This window comes from Callionymus lyra, chromosome 5, assembly GCF_982586985.1.
Source record: "Callionymus lyra chromosome 5, fCalLyr1.hap1.1, whole genome shotgun sequence".
Classification (NCBI taxonomy): Eukaryota; Metazoa; Chordata; class Actinopteri; order Syngnathiformes; family Callionymidae; genus Callionymus; species Callionymus lyra.
Window position 1 is genome coordinate 20,286,564 of NC_141822.1, and position 17,781 is coordinate 20,304,344.

A 17,781-nucleotide genomic window follows, 5' to 3' on the forward strand; every position below is an offset into this window, starting at 1 on the left:
AGATTCTTCAGAACTTGATCCTGAAAGCACAGCCACCTCTGGTTTCGATGTTGCCACGTTAAGCAAGGCTGTGTTTTCATTTGGATCGGCTCTGAAAGGGGCCTTAAAGAAGTTTGAAACACCAAACTGTGAAGATGACATGTTTTCCGAGCAATGTTTTTCTGTCAATGAAGATAATTTCATCACAGATGTAATGGATGGAGAGAGCACTAGAGATGTCAGCCTCATTGAGACCTCATATTCAGATTTTGGCTCCCCTATCGTAGATGAAGAGGCTTCTCTCCATGTGAACTGTGGGCAACCACCTGAATACTCTTCTTGTCACAAATCTCCAAGTAAAACATCTCCATCTACCTCTTTGGATTATGTACCAGCAAAGGATTCTTGGGGAGAGAGTACCCAGGATCTCGAGGTCAACTGTCAGCCACAACAATGTCCCACTACTAACGACTGTCAAGGATTAGCACTTGAGACGGATGAGATGCAACTAAATACAATCCGAGATGAAGGAGAGGAGGTCGTAGAAATGCCTACTGACAATGGTCACAAAGAACGTATAGCAAGATTTCAACGGATTTTGAGAGAAAAAAGGCTGGCACGCCACAAACTGTCTCAGTCTGCTCTGGGATCTCTTGGGTCTAATGGCTCTGAAGGGTCACAGGCCTACCAATCTCAAGACGAATACATCACAGGTATTTGTTTTCTAATTCGTACAAATCAGTCTTCCTACTGCAAATGTGCATTTCCATGGATGAACATATTTTGGATGTAATCTATTTCTACAACATTTTGTCTCATTGCCTTTACAGAGACCTGGAGAGAGGAAAATCAGGTTGCCTTAAGCTCTTTTTCTTTTATTATCTTTTAATTGAGAATAAGTCAATTATTTGCATTGTCTGATAGTTTTGTTTACTTCATTTCTCTGCTTGTTTTTGTCACGGTCATTGAATTGGTTGTATACATAATCAGCATGCAAATGGACTTGTATTGCATCCACCACTGTTTTCCTTTCAGCCTTTGTTGTGCGGTTATATTTTTGTGTGTGTCATATTTTTGTTCAACGTTTGATTTCATATGAACATTGTGGATCTTTGAACTGCTTAATTCTCTTATTACTGTATGAATACTTGTATAGGAAATGCCTTGTTTTGAGGACAAATATTATCAATAAGAGAGGTTAAACTCAACAAAGTTGTTTTGTTTTTTCTTTATTGTAAATGTGTTATTTTATATATGCACACTTGTAATGTATTTTTATTTTAAAAACAATGCAGGTTAGAGATGAAGAAACAAATGTACGACATGCCTGGATCAAAACTAGGTAAGTGTTTAGAGTCATGCATTTTAACAAGTGGTAGGATTTGTTACCAAAAACAAACAAATTGACTAAACATTTGTATTGTGTCGTAGTGATGGATCCGGTCTTTATGGAATTGACAGCATGCCAGACCTGCGTAAAAGGAAGCCCATCCCCTTGGTCAGCGACGTGGTCAGTATCACCTTGACTTTATATCTGTGTTTATTTGTAGGTTCTCTGATTGGGAAAAAAAAAAGTTAACATTTATAGGATGAAAATGTTCTCAATACATTGAGACGACGTAACATCTGATTGCTAATCTCTCTCTCCCTCCTCTTTTAAACCCAAAACAATTTTCCACAACTCTCTTCTATGCATTCTCTGTGCCTGATCAGGCCATGGTAAGTGACTGGAAGTAATAGCCCCCCCTCCACTTCCTTCCAGACCACCAAATAGAGATTTTAACAAACTTCCTTAAAGCATGTCACTCATTTTACCAGCAATCCTATACAACATATGCATGCATTAGCTCACTAATACACTGTTTTCTTCTTTTGTTTTCTGTATTTATGATAAAGGACTGTGCACAAAGATCTTGATTGTAAATCACTACACAAAACAAAATCGATAACACTAACAGTCTTTTATCACACCTACATCATTTTTTTTGTCTTAATGTTTAATGACTTTTCACCTAATTGTTTGGTGACTTACATCAAGCTAAATTTGCTAGAATAGCACACACTGATAACACACTCACATGTTGGTTTTTGGTTTGGTTTTTGGCTTTCTAATCACAATATCCTTTCACTTATTAGTGCAGATGGTGTTCACCTTGCTGTAAGAATCCTTGTAGCTGCCCTAGAAACTCACCTTTTTAAGCTTTTAAAAGCCAAAGATTATTTGTGCAGTTTTAACTATGTGTTTTGTTTTGTTTTGTTTTCTCAGTCTCTTGTTCAAGCCAGAAAGGCAGGAATTGCATCTACAATGGCGGCCCGGTCTTCTATCAAGGATGAAGAGCTGGTGTGTAAACTGTTCTATTATTTTCCAAATTCCATTTATCTAAGACTGACCCATTTTTTTTGTCATTGTAGAAAACCCATGTCTACAAGAAGACTCTGCAGGCACTTATATACCCGATATCTTGCACCACACCCCATAACTTCGAGGTGTGGACGGCAACGACACCCACGTACTGCTACGAGTGTGAAGGGCTGCTGTGGGGAATCGCCCGGCAGGGCATGCGTTGCTCCGAGTGTGGGGTCAAGTGTCATGAAAAGTGCCAAGAGCTGCTCAATGCCGACTGCTTGCAGCGTGAGTCCTTTCAATGAAATAAGAATCTAACTTATTGCATTTTTTTTTTTTTTTTAAATGTCTGTAATTTTATGACTGAATGGTGAAATTGAAGAAAATAGGTTAAGTAAGTAATTACTCATTATTTGTAAAGCGCCTTTCTCAGACCAGGGTCACAAAGCGCTTGAGCAGTCAAAAGCAATACAGAGTTGAAGTACATTCAAATTTAAAAATTTGACAAGGCCAAGACAACATAGGGACAAACAAAGCAGCCCCAGAAAATTAGGAAAAGGCCTGCACTTAAAAAGGTCTTAAGATCTCAGACCTCAGAGCTTGGGGTGTAAGGCTGGATCAGATCACTGATGTAAGGAGGAGCCTGACCATGAATAGATATGAAAGTAAGAACCAACATTTTAAAATGGACCCTGAAGAAACTGGCAGGCAGAGTTTTAAGGATCAGGAAAATGCGAGTTCTCCTACTAGAGCAGCTCAGAATTCTCTCTGCAGAGTTTTGTATTAACTCCAATGCTTCTTGTTTAGACATGAAAATAAACCTTTAAAACAGTCTTAACCCACTGCTGATGCTCAGAGCTTTAGATCAGATTCTTTAAATCGGCAAAACCAACTCTTTAAAAATTCTGTAGCTACACTATTGTTACCATTAGTTGTATGTTGTATATATTGAACTGGTATTAAGTTGCACATAAGTTTCCAAAAAATACTTTTTTGTTTTACTCAGACCTCTTGAGGGCCACATAAACACATATTCCAAGGACATTTTCTCGATTTGAACAACATTATGGACAATCTTTATTTCTGTTGTCATTGTTAAATGTGTTAAATTCAGAATCAGAGACAAGGTACCACCTGGGTACTGTCTAAAATGAAAAACAATTGTATATATAAAAGCTGTATAAAGTTTCAGTTTACTTCATTTGGACAAAAAGTATTAGACTTGTTTAATTTTTTTAAGATCTTCCTTAAACTTCCGAAAACTGACACTTTCCAAAAAAACGGTGGATCGAACTTTAAACTTTTACTAAAACTCACTCACTCAGGTGCTGCAGAGAAAAGCTCCAAACACGGGGCTGAAGACAGGACTCAGAATATCATCATGGCCATGAAGGACAGGATGAAGATCAGAGAGAGAAATAAACCCGAAATCTTTGATCTCATCCGAGAAGTGTTTGTCATCAGTAAAACTATACACGCACAGCACATGAAGACCATCAAACAGAGCGTGCTGGACGGTACCTCAAAGTGGTCTGCCAAGATCACCATCACAGGTAATTGCAAATAATCTCCAGGAACAAAAAGGTTTTACTCATTTGTTGTCTTTTTTCATCCTCACTATTTCTTTTCTTTTAGTCGTTTGTGCACAAGGACTTCAAGCTAAAGACAAAACAGGATCAAGTGATCCTTACGTAACCGTGCAAGTCGGCAAGACAAAGAAAAGAACCAAAACTATTTATGGCAATCTCAACCCTGTCTGGGAGGAAAAATATCACTTGTGAGTATTTTATACTATTTATTATTTTTGAAAGATTAAACTGATTTGTTTACCATCTCTTTTCTTTTATATAGCGAATGCCATAATTCATCCGACCGTATCAAAGTGCGTGTGTGGGATGAGGATGACGACATAAAATCGAGGGTGAAACAGAGGCTTAAGAGGGAATCGGATGACTTTCTGGGTCAAAGTATAATCGAAGTTCGAACGCTAAGCGGGGAAATGGATGTCTGGTACAATCTAGGTCAGTTGTTCTTGATAATCTGTTGCATTCGTATTTGTTTGCACACATTATTAAGAATGTTTATATCCTCAGATGATGAGTAAAGTGGTGTATGTATTTTTATTCTTCTTATTATTCTTATTGTATAAAAATATATATAAAATCTGTAAACGTGATTTACTGTATGACAAACTTGTATAACTTTTTCAAATTATTTTTAGGAAGAAAATGTAAATGAATTCATACTTTAAGTTAGATTTAAAATTAAATTAATAATAAATTATACAAATTTATACAAAATTAAAATGTAAGTAAGCTGTTGGAAACATTTTCACATGATCTTTGATTTTATAATGTTACTTTAATCTCTATAGGGCCTCATAAATACAGTCAAAGTATGGCATTAAAGTGGCTCTTTAAGTTTCATTTAGCCTTGTAGTCAAATACTGTTACATTTTTCTTTTGTTCTATAAACAATACAACATTATCCTCACAAATGTTTGATTTATTGTGTTATTTCCTTATTTAGAATGCTGCATAGGTTCTCACTTTCCATAATTTTTCAATCTAGAAATGGCCTCAGGATCAAATGTTTGTTTCATGAGGTCCCCACTGGCGTCACAAATGTCTCATACATTACACGCTCTAAGTCTGCTCTACATACATTTTTGGGTTAATGGATCTCTTTAGGTGCATTTGTGGCGTCTCAGTTGTGATAAGAGGTTGTTTGTCGCTGTCCTCTAAATTACATGGCACGAGCCTTCGCCGTCTCCCTGACACCAAGCAATCAGCAGTTCAAGTTCTCCCTTCACAATTTGCTGGACATAATGCTACGTTATGTCAGCTGGTTCAACTCAAGGCTCCTGAGGGGGGTGAATGTCATAAGAGGGTCCAGGATACATTACTTGGTTACTTATCCTTGAACTCCCAGTGTGTCATTCACTCCATGTACTATTACATTTACTAGTGGGCCAAATTTTTTTCAACTTTCCGCATTGGTTTTACAATCCTCGAGCCTGCTTCTAAACACCTCCCTCTTCGGCTTATTGCACTCCGATGTGTGATTATCAAGAAGCAGCAGCCTAGTCAGGAATACACCAGGCTTAAGATGCTCAAATTACCCACAATGGTGTGCTTGTCAGAGGGAAATGGTAGGTTTAGGCCGCCAAGCACTCCACCTCCAAGAGAGCTTGACTTCAAGTGTCTCTGGCCATTAGGCGGAAATCTGTGCATCCCACTGCCATTGTCTCTCGCAGGTTCAGCTGGAAGACTCGTATTAACGACAATGAAAGTGGCAGCGTTAATTCTCTGTAATTACTGTTGTTTTAACAGGCAAGGTTTCCTTTGTGTCCACTTTATTAAGATATATTAATGAATGAATAATATGGTGATGAAGCTGAATAATTTCAACAATGTTTTCTATGTTTATAGAGAAAAGGACGGACAAGTCTGCTGTGTCAGGAGCCATTCGCCTTCAGATCAATGTGGAAATCAAAGGAGAAGAGAAGGTGGCACCGTATCACGTGCAGTACACCTGTTTGCATGAGGTATTTTATAGTAATAATCATTTATTTGTAACACTTGTTTTTTTTATTTTGATGATCTACGTGACAAATATTATTGATGCCAACAATTATAAAGATTTCAAATAAACATAAACAATCTGATGGAAATACATTAATTATGATAATAATTATGGTAGACAAAAATGGAAAGACAATTTACTTCCTGTTGCTGCATATATAAACATTTTATAAGCTGCAACACCAACATTTAAAAAATAATAATACTTATATAACGGCGGATTTACAGGCATGTGATCAATTTTTTAAATTTAACAAATGCTATTTAATTTTAGCCCAGCCTGTAACAGTGCAGTAAAACGGCTATATATAGAAGATAAATAATAATCATTCCTCTAAGATTTTATCACCGTTCTACATTGAGTGAACTCTTTACGCTGCCGTCTCCAATGTCTTTTTTTGCCTATTATTTCTTCCACCTGTCTGTCTCGTTCTTTCACTTTCTGCTAGAGCACCTCCTGAAGGACGTTTACCCTAAGATGTATATTTTTTAAGCTTTGGAGTAGTAGAACCAAATAGTCCAGAAGTTGTTTACATATTTTCTGCAAAATGTTATTGTTTCAAACATTAGATTTTAGTTATAATGCACTATAATTACAAAAAAATCAATTAAATATGGTTGTAAATTAACCCATTTTCAGATAATCCACCAATAATAAAAAAAACCTTTTAAGGCAGCTGTAGTTAACTGATTTTCTTTGTGTTTCCCTGAATTAAAAATGTAAATAACCTCAACCTTTCTCACTTTTTTTTTTCCTGTTAGAATCTTTTCCACTATTTGACTGATGTGCATGGACATGGAGTGGTAAAAATTCCAGAGTCCCGTGGAGACGACGGATGGAAGGTCTACTACGATGATGTGCCACAGGACGTCGTGGATGAATTTGCTATGCGCTACGGAATCGAATCCATCTATCAGGCCATGACGTAAGTCAGATATGACCATGCTCTCCTCCAGATTGCGTGTGCGTTTGTCACTCCTTCATGCGTCCTGGTCGTTCACCCTCCTGCTCCCAGTGGTGTTATCTCATCATGTCAGCCTTCAAACGGTAGAAAGTCAATGGTTAGAGGGGTTGAAGATGGATTCCTCTGCAGGAAGTGTCAGGGTCTACACTAGTCCCTAAGACCATAGTTCATGTTTAGCACCTCTAAATGAGACCTGCTTTTTTCTGAACATGATAAATTAGTGATGTGGGGGGGGGATAACGTTATAATTCTTAAAATAGATTGTGGTGAAATACAACAGTGATGGGTCACACTTGAGTGAACAGTATCCTAATTAAGATTTCATCTCTTGTTCTTTATCCAGGCATTTCGCTTGCTTGTCCTCTAAGTACATGTGTCCTGGTGTTCCTGCGGTGATGAGCACCCTGCTGGCCAACATCAACGCCTTCTACGCCCACACCACTGCCTCCACCAATGTGTCTGCCTGCGACCGCTTTGCTGCTTCCAATTTCGGGGTTTGTGCCCATATACACACGCTAAAAAGACTTAAGAATGTGCCTAGGACATTCTTTTAAAATTTTACATTTTGTCTTTATTACAGAAAGAACGATTTGTGAAACTTCTGGACCAATTACACAATTCTCTGCGCATTGACCTCTCCACATACAGGGTAAGATTGGTGAAATCCTTATTATCTGCATTTATATTTTACATTTGTTAACTTATTTAAATGGAAAAAAATTGTGATTAAATATCAAATTTAAATCTTTCAATTTAATACATTTTCATTTAACATCAAAATTCACAATTTTCAAGACACCTTTAAATAAGTTTAAGTATCACTTTAATTTAAAGAACAGAAAAACGGGTCCCAGCGAATCACAGTGGCAGAAACCTGTAGCAGAACCAGACTCAAATAATGATCTTCCAGCTTTTTAATGATTATTTTTCCTCTATCATTCCGTAGAGTGTACATTTAGCCTATATGGGGAAAACATGCTACATCAAAAATGTAACAATTTCTACAGTGCTTCTAAATATCAACAAAGCCTTAATAACTAAGTAGTAGTTAGTTAAAGCATGTTAGTTGGAGCTAGTTCATCATGAACATTTTATTAAATGTTGATTAAAACTTCCATTACTATAGCCCACTAGATGTCACTCTGCTCTTTAATGATTGCTTTGAACAGCTGTTCTATAAAAACCTCACATAATTTTTAATGGGAGGGGGCCACCTATCGAGCACTATCACTGACACTGCTTCTTCTTAAGCTTCATCAATATATAATATAATACAAAATGAATGTTCGTTCATTTGATTTTAAACAAATGTGTTGGTAGAACCACTTCCCAGCCAGTGACAAGGATCGTTTGCAAGACCTAAAGTCAACAGTCGATCTTCTCACCAGTATCACATTCTTCAGGATGAAGGTATGATTTTTTTTTTAAAAATGGTATTACTTTGAGAATTGAGATTGAAAGAATGTATTTGGCTCTACCTGGTGTTCAGGTTCAAGAACTGCAGTCCCCGCCAAGAGCCAGTCAAGTGGTCAGAGACTGTGTGAAAGCTTGCCTCAACTCCACGTATGACTACATCTTCAACAACTGCCACGAGCTCTACAGCCGACAGTACCAGCCTTTAGACGCAGTAAGGAGTTTGTACTGATGTTGAACAAATGCCGTGTAGTTTTATTTTAGAGTCTTAATTATAATACGTTTTATTATCGTTTTTAAGACAAAAGAAGAAATCCCGTTTGAGGAGCAAGGTCCAAGTGTAAAGAATCTGGACTTTTGGCCCAAACTCATCATGCTCATCGTCTCCATCATTGAAGAGGACAGGAATTCCTACACGTCTGTTCTAAACCAGTGAGTGATTAGACTCTACGAACACGGAAAGAAGCCGACCTGTAAAATGTTCTTTTCAATCCAGGTTTCCTCAAGAACTGAATGTGGGAAAAGTTTCCGCAGAGGTCATGTGGACGTTGTTTGCTCAGGACATGAAGTATGCCATGGAGGGTAAGAAACAATCAGATTTATTTCAGGTTTTAATGTCAATTTGTCTCTTGGATATAAAGTTATATAGATGTAAATACAACAACGTTTTACCTATTAATTTCAGACCTTTTATTTTAACTATACTAAATGTCTCGCAACATTCAAAGCAATTCTTTTGATTATGAGTTTCTTTATTGTGTCATGTATTTGATTAAAATATTAAACATTATTAAAGATGTTTTGCTTCATCAGAACCTACTGAAACACTTTTGTTTTGTTTCCTGCAGAGCACGAGAAGCACAGACTGTGTAAAAGCACAGACTACATGAACCTACACTTTAAAGTCAAGTGGCTTTATAATGAATATGTGAAGGAGCTGCCAAACTTTCAAAGTATTGTTCCTGATTATCCATCGTGAGTAAAGCGTTTAATTCATTCTGGTGTAGAAAGCATTAAAACACTTCATAGAAAAGCAGTTGTAAATGTCATGCTTTCTTGCTTTATCTAGATGGTTCCTGCAGTTTGTGCTGCAGTGGTTGGATGAAAACGAGGACGTGTCGGTGGAGTTCATGCACGGGGCCCTGGAGAGAGACAAAAAGGACGGAGTGAGTCGACACGCCAATTTATTTTGTCAGCATCAGATGTATACATTTAAGCTTAATTTACCGTTGTTTCTTTCAGTTCCAGCAGACGTCCGAGCACGCCCTCTTCTCATGCTCGGTGGTGGACATTTTCACGCAGCTCAACCAGAGCTTTGAGATCATCAAGAAGCTGGAATGTCCCGACCCAAATGTCATGGCCCAGTACAGTCGCCGTTTCTCGAAGGTAAGCCATAGGAAGGCTTAAAGTGATTGACGTGTAAGTTCATGTGAGTGCAGATGACTTTACTTTATTTATAATTAATATTTATATATATAATTTTTTGTCAAAAACAAGACTTAGTTGGTGAAGAATATTGTAAAGACATTTAAAAAAAAAAAAAGCAACAACCATAATATGAGGTGAAATTAATTTAGAAACAACTAGGAAAGGGATATCTTTGATGGATAAATACTTTATTATCATGATTTATGTACTGTATATATATATATATATATATATATATATATATATATATATTTTATTTTATTTGACACAAGTGAGTAAGTAATTTATATTCATAGAGTGCTTTTCAAGACCAGGGTCACAAAGCACTAAAACAATCAAAACAATACTCAATAAAATATATACTTAAAAGGTCAAGATAACACTGAGAACAACACAGGAGTTCCATAAAATCAAGGAAAAACCTGCACAAATAAATATGTCTTAAGATGTTTCTTGAAGAAGTCAGTAAATCCATCAAACGCAAAGAGAGAGGAAGATCGTTCCAAAGCATAGGAGCAACAGATGTGATAATATAATTATTTTTATTATTTATTTTTAATTATAAAAACAAGGAAAGCTCAATTATTATTAAGATATTGTTGCTATAATAATTTTTGATAAATCAATAAAGTGTTTTTGTCAATATATGGTTCATTGTCAATTGAGTCAAATGTGTTAACTTTTAACATCCAATTGAGAATAATAAAAATCTTCTTTTCTTCTTACTTTTCCGTTCTGTTTTATGTCTACAGACGATTGCGAAAGTTCTCCTGAAGTACAGTGCCATTCTGACTAAAAGTTTTCCATCCTACGTTGACAAGGAAAAGATAGTAAGTTACATGTGTTCATGGTTTTCATCTGTGACGATGGAGTAGTTTTTGTTTTTTTGTTGACGAGTTTTCCCCTCGCACAGCCCTGTGTCCTGTTGAATAATGTGCAGCAGCTACGAATTCAACTGGAAAGGATGTTCGAGTCCATGGGTGCCAAACAAGTAAGTCACATTTGCACCGATCATTTTGTTTGTTGGGTACACGAGGGGAAGCTTTGGTACGTACAGTGGTGACGGCTGTAGAAACGCTCAAATCCTAAATCCATTGTGTTTAAATTTCCATTCATGATAGGCTGAAAAGCATTAACATGGAAGCATAATTGAATGAACTCCTGCAGTCAGTTTCATTTGTGGTGAAATTACGACAAACTCTAGATAGGGGGCGCAAACTTCACCCTCTCAGTGTCTTTATCATGGAGCTCAAGTGTGTGAAACGAATGTAGTTTGGCACATGCGCCATATATGTAAAGATTGTAAGCTTGTTTCTCTTAATATCAACTAGTTTGTTTATTTTATAACTGAAGCGTCATGAGTCGGTGGAAGATCCTGAAGAGAAGGAGGAGGAGGAAGAAGTAGGTTTCTCTTATATAGCAGTCAAAACTGACTGGAATGTGTCACATTAGTTTGATGAATTGTTGTGGTGCCCAGCAGGTCATTGCTGAGGATAAGAAATCAATGGTGCGTACTTGGATCATAGTAAAGATGTGTTAGATTAGTTAGTAATTAGTCAAGTAGATGGAGAGAAATTAGTATAGAAATATTTTTTATTTAACTGTTCACTGTCTATTGTGGTGTTTTTTAAAATCCCCTTGTTTCCCTTTTTCTTACATTATTTATTGAAAAACATACCATTTAAAATTGTTTTATATTTTGTATTTGTACCAAATTTGCAAGACAAATACCCTCCTGATATGATAAGGTTTCTTAAGGTTTTTCTTTGGAGAATTAGTATTTAGTTTAGACACTTTTATACATCAAGCAATATATTTGAGTTAATACAGAGCTAATAATCATTTGTTATTTTTACATTGTAAAGACTTTGTCTATGCTTAAAATAAAATGAAAAAATGTTAAATTAATTCAGAGGATTTGGTTTTGTTATATTAATTATTCAGACCCACATCATGGTCAATAATGCGTATGTTTAAACCGTCTCTTCTTCTGTTGATAATTTGTGTATTTATTGTTCCTAAAAAGATCTTTTGGACACTTGAAAGTCTATTGATGGTTTCATTACAATCAAAAGCAAATGGTTCATTTTCAAATATTAAAGCTAAATTATTAAATTATATTAGTATTAAATAGTAAAGTTTTGGTAAAAAGTTATATCTTGAGATATCTTGTGTTTATTCAAACATTCCTCACGTAAATCATGTTCTTTGATGTACTTCTTGAAATCTTTTCTTTTCCAGTCAAACGATAGATTGCTAGCATGGCAGGCAAGTTTTCTGTATATGCGTCCATGTTTGAAGACATGCTTGCATATACGCTTCTCAACACCACCCATTATATATATATATTATGAACAAGTGTTTTGTGTTTTCAATGCCACGTCTAGTATGAGGAGAGTGAGGAGGAGGAGGAAGAGTTAGGAGAGACAAATGAGGTTTGTTTTATCCTAAACCAGCACCTCAGTGATTTGTGATTAAAAAATCCTCAATCTTTTCCTGTAGTGGTTCGAAATCAGTAATTGAACCTCTTTGGATCGACCCCTTTTTCTCAATTTCCCAAACTTTTCCAAATGTCCTTAGTCAAAAACTAGCAAATGGTTATTTCTAAATATTGTGTCTTCCTTTTGCATTTTTGCTCTGGTGTCGTAGACCAATGAAGAAAAGGTGGGTGACACTGCTCATTCGGATCAAAAGATCCAACCTTCCTCTGTCATTAAAGCTGTTGAGAAAAGTCTGTTAATAATCTTTTTTTCAAACTCCTTTAATTTCAAACGTTTAAAGGTGGATGCAAAACTAGATAAGGTAGGAATGGTGTAACATATAATCCTCCCCAACGCCAGTTACCCTAACCTTCCTAAACACTTTTATCACCCCAGCCATCCCAGACCAACATAATTAATAGATTTATGCTTGTTTTCTTGCCCAAATCTTTCCCTCAATCCTATATATACCATAAGTTATTTTTCCTCATTGAACAAATCCTGCTTACAATCCTTTTTAAACTCCCAAGTTTCCCGACTTTCAAAGTTTTTTTAAATATTTCACCAACATTGAACACTGTTATGATACAACCCTTTTTTTTCTCTATGCCTTTCTAATGGGAAATTAGAAGGTGAGTTTTGTTGGATAGATTTGTTTTAAGAAACATGTTCACTTCAACTTACATGTGACTACTTGCATAATATAACAATTACGAATACTTTCTATGGCTTTAAGGAAGTAAAACTGTCAACTATCATGCGTTGTACTTTTCCCCCTATACATCTATCTCCTATGATTACTGTTATGACTTTTACTCAAATCTTGCAATGACTCTGCTTGAATCATATTGTATTTTTCTACATTTGTATCTGCTTGTTTTCTAATTCTTTCTCGTGTCTTCGTTCTGTCACAGATGGACGGTGAGGCCAGCGACCTGCTGAACGAGCTGCAGGTGAAGCTCAACAACGTTCTGGATGAGCTCAGCCGCACATTCGGAAACAGGTGAAGCGCCTCGAACACTACTTTTAAATATTGACCTTTATTTACGGACCCGTCACTTTTTTCTTTCAGTTTTCAAACGAGAATCAACGAGTGCATGAGACAGATGGCTTCTCTGCTCTGTCAGATCAAAGGTCAGCTAAACGCCAACAACAAGAACCAAGTCGAGGCCGATTCCGACAACATGCTTCGGCCACTTATGGATTTCCTGGACGGAAAGTGAGTTTCCCGCTGTGTCTCTCTTTGAGCTTTTCGCATCCTTCTCTATAACTCGTGTGTGTGTGTGTGCAGGTTGACTCTGTTCGCCACCGTGTGTGAGAAAACGGTCCTGAAACGAGTGTTGAAGGAGCTGTGGAGGATTGTGATGAGCAGTCTGGAGAAGACCATCGTGCTGCCTCAGGGAAACGATACATTTGTAAGATTTTAAACCTTCTGTCTTAACTTCACATCTGAAAAGTGGATGTACTAACCTAAGCTTCCACTGCAGGGAGCACAGATTCTCTCTGCTGCTAAAGAGCTGGGCCAACTTTCCAAACTTAAGGTAAACACTACCTTTTTTTTTCAATATATATGTACTGTATCTAATTGCCCATTTATTTTCTTTTTCTTCAGGATCACATGGCTGGGGAAGCCAAGAGCCTTTCGCCAAGGCAGTGTGCCGTCATGGACGTGGCCCTGGACACCATCAAAGTCAGTCTACTCTGCTTGAAACATCATGTTAACATCAACAAAACTCAAAATTATTCACTGTTACACTTTTTTTTGTGTTTATTGAAAGCATTATATAAAGCTTTGTAAATCATTGATGTCACTTTTTATAGCAATATTTCCATGCTGGAGGAAATGGTTTGAAGAAAACGTTCCTGGAGAAAAGTGCTGAGCTGTCATCTCTTCGTCATGCTTTGTCGCTGTACACTCAGACGACCGACACGCTGATCCAGACCTTCGTGACTTCTCAACATGCACAAGGTATTTCAAAGAGTTTGGTGACGACACTTGTGTGTATTGACTCTCTGATCACTGCATAACTTCAGCACTTGTTAATACATATCACATGAACTGTCTTCTCTTTATTCCCTGTGCTGCCTCTGTGCCAGTGCACAATGGAAAGGGTATTAGGTTAACTCCCAATGAAAAAATACAGCCCAGCAGGGGTAGGTTGTCTGATAATGACTGCCCTCTATTTGTGCATGTCATACTGTGGTCTTGCTCTCAGTCTGGTGGTTTTGAGCTTTATCTTGACTCTTTTTTTATCTTTCAATAATGTCTATTTTGTTGGATATCAATGCAGGCTCCGGCGTGGACAAGCCGATCGGTGAAGTGTCTGTTCAGATCGAGCTTTACACTCACCCCAAAAATGGAGAACGTAAAGTTACAGCTAAAAGTATGTATTTCTGTTCCAATGTACTTGCGTCTCTTCCACGTACCTTCTTGAGCATCTTTTGTGTTGTGTGTTCACGTGCAGTCATGGGAGCCAGCGATCTGAAGTGGCAGACGTCCGGCATGTTCCGCCCCTTCGTGGAGACCACCATCATCGGGCCTCATCTGGGGGACAAGAAGCGGAGATTCCAGACCAAGTCCAAGAACAACAGCTGGTCCCCGAAGTTTAACGAGACCTTCCACTTGTAAGCGGGACATCACACTCGCATGTTGTCCATGTATACGCCTGCAGAGGAGGTTAAATGATCTGTTAACAAAATAATTTAATTCAAATTGAAGAATGCATTTCATTTCAGTGTAGTAAGTTGACATTCTCAGTATTATCTTGACCTTTAAAGTATATATTTTATTGAGTATTGTTTTGATTGTTTAAGCGCTTTGTGACCCTGGTCTGGAAAAGCGCTATATAAATAAAAATTACTTACTTACCTACTTACTTACTTACATCTGGATCCATAAATATTGTGAAGGTTTTGTTGTTCTCTGTTAGCCGAGCTGGTTTGCAACTTCACCAACATTCTTGGTAATTGTGTTTTGAGAAACAAAGTTAGAGAAACCGGATGCTACATGCTGTAATGTCTACTTTATTGGAATTGGACTAGAAATTATTCATATATTTATTTAAGCTTTTTAGGTATAAATAAACACCAAATGAACCATGTGTTTGCTCTAAATCTTCATGATTTTAAAGGTTTTTTTGTACGTCGGATGGTTAACGAACAAGTTCATCACATCGAACATTATTGTTTATACGGATCCTCTTATATTGTTAACAGATAGTTCAAATAAAATTAGACTAAAATGGCCCAAAACTCACACTGGAAAACACACAAAAATCCATTAAACATTAAATGACAAACAGTGATCAATGCCAAGCTGCACATTTTTACTAATGTTGTGAATTATTCTATATATTCTATAGTTGTATATGTTGATATCTTTTGAACTTTTGAGATATTGTTGCTAATCATAACCTTAAAGGGACAGTAAAAAGCAGTAGAGTTCAGGAAACTCTAGAGAGTTTTGGATCCAGTTGCTACTTCGAAACATCGTAAAAAAGATTATGGATAATTTTTCTGTTTTTTTTTTTATTCATTTTGCAAATTAAACATAATATATACTATAACCTTCCTGATGGATTTTATTATTAGTCCATAGAGATAAAATATACTTCTTTTTTTTTTGTCTTTTCCTCAACAGTGTTTTGGGCAAACAGGACGGCTTCGAGTGCTACGAGCTGCAAGTCTGTGTCAAAGACTACTGTTTCGGAAGAGCGGACCGAGTGGTGGGTTTAACCGTGATCCAGCTGAGGGACATCATGGAGAAGGGCAACTGCGCCTGCTGGTGTCCACTGGGTCAGTCCATCTTCATGGACGACACCGGCCTCACCGCCATGAGAATCCTCTCGCAGCGCTCCAACGACGACGTGGCCAAAGAGTTCGTGCGGCTGAAGTCAGAGACGAGATCGGCCGAGGAGGGAAAGTAAGCGACCTGTGACTCGTCATAGCGGCCGTCGACTGTTAGGTGGCGCCACCACAACCCCCCCCCCCCCCCCCTTGGAATGACTCACTCGACCTTCATCTCGACGCCTGTTTGACAAGGTTAACGCCACTCGCTTTGCCTTCACCTCTTGTTCCTCTTCACTTTCTTGACTTATGGAAAACTTTGGTTGCCAAGACTTCATCTCGAGTCCTGATAAAGTCCCGAACCGGCCTGATGATTTTTTTTGTGCAATAGAGCCTCGTAGACCCTTTCAGATGTGGCCATGTGTTTGATGCCTTAACAAGCTGTGAAAGAACTCCGTTGTTTCCTGGCAACAAAGGTACTTTGTAGTCCTTTTTATCCCTCGATCCACGTGGTAAATGAACGTGTGCCTTTTTTCTGTGAGGTTTTTACACTACAGTAATAATGTCAGCCATTTTCAAGACTTACAGAAATACAGGACCAAAATAAAAAAAAGGTCCATTAATCTTGTTTTTAGCAAACTACGACACTCTAACCAGGACAGCCATTATAGCCATTTAACTTATTTTTTATAAAGATATTTATTGATCTTAGTGCTTTCCAGGAGCACCAGTATGATGTTGTTTACTTGTTTTAGACGTTTGTCACAGCAGCATGTTGAGACTTTGCACAGTGTTTGACAGAACATGTTGCTGCTGAAGTTCAGTTCAATTGAAAGTTACCAGAGTGCGTATGAGAACACAATATATTTAAGAGAATAATAATGTACATTCACCCATTTTAATGTCTTTTATACTGTTTAATAGTGGCCTTAATTTGTCAGAGTAGTATTCTCCTCTCATTTATTAAATTCTTTCTGTGATCTTGCGTAATAGTTTTTGCAGATTTTAGATTTCGTTGTAAAATCTTTTGATTGTTATATTGATCAGTGCAATTAATGCCAGTTAAATGTTGAATAAACTCTTGTTGAATAATGTATATTTTTTCCTATGACACTACACTGTGTGTGCGGATCTATGAACCACTGTATGAGTTTACTTAATGTTTTCACAAACTGTTTCCAAAATACCTTTTTGCCATTCTATCCCTGTGCCAAGTTTTTTTGTTTTTTTATTATTCACTGATTTCTACACCTCCTCACCTGTCACTGATGGATTGAAGTTTCATGTCTGTGTTTCATTATTTAGATTTTCCGTGTTAAAATTCAGCTGTACTGTTACCTTCGAACATTTCTTTCCATAAACTTTGCATCTTAAATATATGTTGTTGTCTTTCTGTCTTATGTAATGTTTGTAATGTGCTGCCATGTTGCAGGGACATCAGTATCAGCACGATTATGAGGAAAACTTCAAATTCCATGTACATAAACAGAAACAAGCAATGTAAGGAGAACTTTATTCATCTATTTATTTTTGGCACCCAAATCTTCAGATGCATAATTTAACATTCTACCAATTAGTCTTGGACCTCTATCCCACGTTTTGTCTCAGGGTCAAGGTGACCCAGAAGGTCCGAAAACAAATGTGTACGTGGTATCCCTTGTGTTGCTTCTGGGTCACCTTGACTCTCAGATAACACGAGGGCTAGTGACATCACAGTTGCTGATGGTCTGATGAAGCTTCATGAAACGATGTAATGTTGTTAAGAGGTCAGTAGGTGGCGCCACCAGTTCTCCAAATCAGAG

General features: G+C 37.2%; 1 protein-coding gene across 1 annotated transcript in view; it reads left to right on the plus strand.

Annotated features, from left to right (window-relative positions):
• The window catches only part of unc13bb (unc-13 homolog Bb (C. elegans)), a 46,650-nt gene extending 29,295 nt beyond the window's left edge, over positions 1–17,355 (plus strand). Inside the window, exons 11-44 of the mRNA XM_087791366.1 lie at positions 1,275–1,321; positions 1,411–1,489; positions 2,246–2,320; positions 2,392–2,611; positions 3,649–3,876; positions 3,959–4,100; positions 4,175–4,344; positions 5,755–5,870; positions 6,670–6,833; positions 7,216–7,366; positions 7,453–7,521; positions 8,193–8,282; positions 8,362–8,499; positions 8,587–8,717; positions 8,782–8,867; positions 9,134–9,260; positions 9,355–9,451; positions 9,528–9,671; positions 10,466–10,543; positions 10,627–10,704; positions 11,955–11,981; positions 12,101–12,148; positions 12,363–12,377; positions 12,495–12,515; positions 13,108–13,196; positions 13,266–13,412; positions 13,485–13,608; positions 13,681–13,734; positions 13,806–13,883; positions 14,015–14,162; positions 14,291–14,347; positions 14,485–14,577; positions 14,659–14,818; positions 15,834–17,355. Of these exons, the coding sequence (XP_087647492.1) occupies positions 1,275–1,321; positions 1,411–1,489; positions 2,246–2,320; positions 2,392–2,611; positions 3,649–3,876; positions 3,959–4,100; positions 4,175–4,344; positions 5,755–5,870; positions 6,670–6,833; positions 7,216–7,366; positions 7,453–7,521; positions 8,193–8,282; positions 8,362–8,499; positions 8,587–8,717; positions 8,782–8,867; positions 9,134–9,260; positions 9,355–9,451; positions 9,528–9,671; positions 10,466–10,543; positions 10,627–10,704; positions 11,955–11,981; positions 12,101–12,148; positions 12,363–12,377; positions 12,495–12,515; positions 13,108–13,196; positions 13,266–13,412; positions 13,485–13,608; positions 13,681–13,734; positions 13,806–13,883; positions 14,015–14,162; positions 14,291–14,347; positions 14,485–14,577; positions 14,659–14,818; positions 15,834–16,119 (3,777 nt within the window). The 3' untranslated portion in view covers positions 16,120–17,355. The remainder of the gene's footprint in view (positions 1–1,274; positions 1,322–1,410; positions 1,490–2,245; positions 2,321–2,391; positions 2,612–3,648; positions 3,877–3,958; positions 4,101–4,174; positions 4,345–5,754; positions 5,871–6,669; positions 6,834–7,215; positions 7,367–7,452; positions 7,522–8,192; positions 8,283–8,361; positions 8,500–8,586; positions 8,718–8,781; positions 8,868–9,133; positions 9,261–9,354; positions 9,452–9,527; positions 9,672–10,465; positions 10,544–10,626; positions 10,705–11,954; positions 11,982–12,100; positions 12,149–12,362; positions 12,378–12,494; positions 12,516–13,107; positions 13,197–13,265; positions 13,413–13,484; positions 13,609–13,680; positions 13,735–13,805; positions 13,884–14,014; positions 14,163–14,290; positions 14,348–14,484; positions 14,578–14,658; positions 14,819–15,833) is intronic.
• Positions 17,356–17,781: the final 426 nt, after the last annotated feature.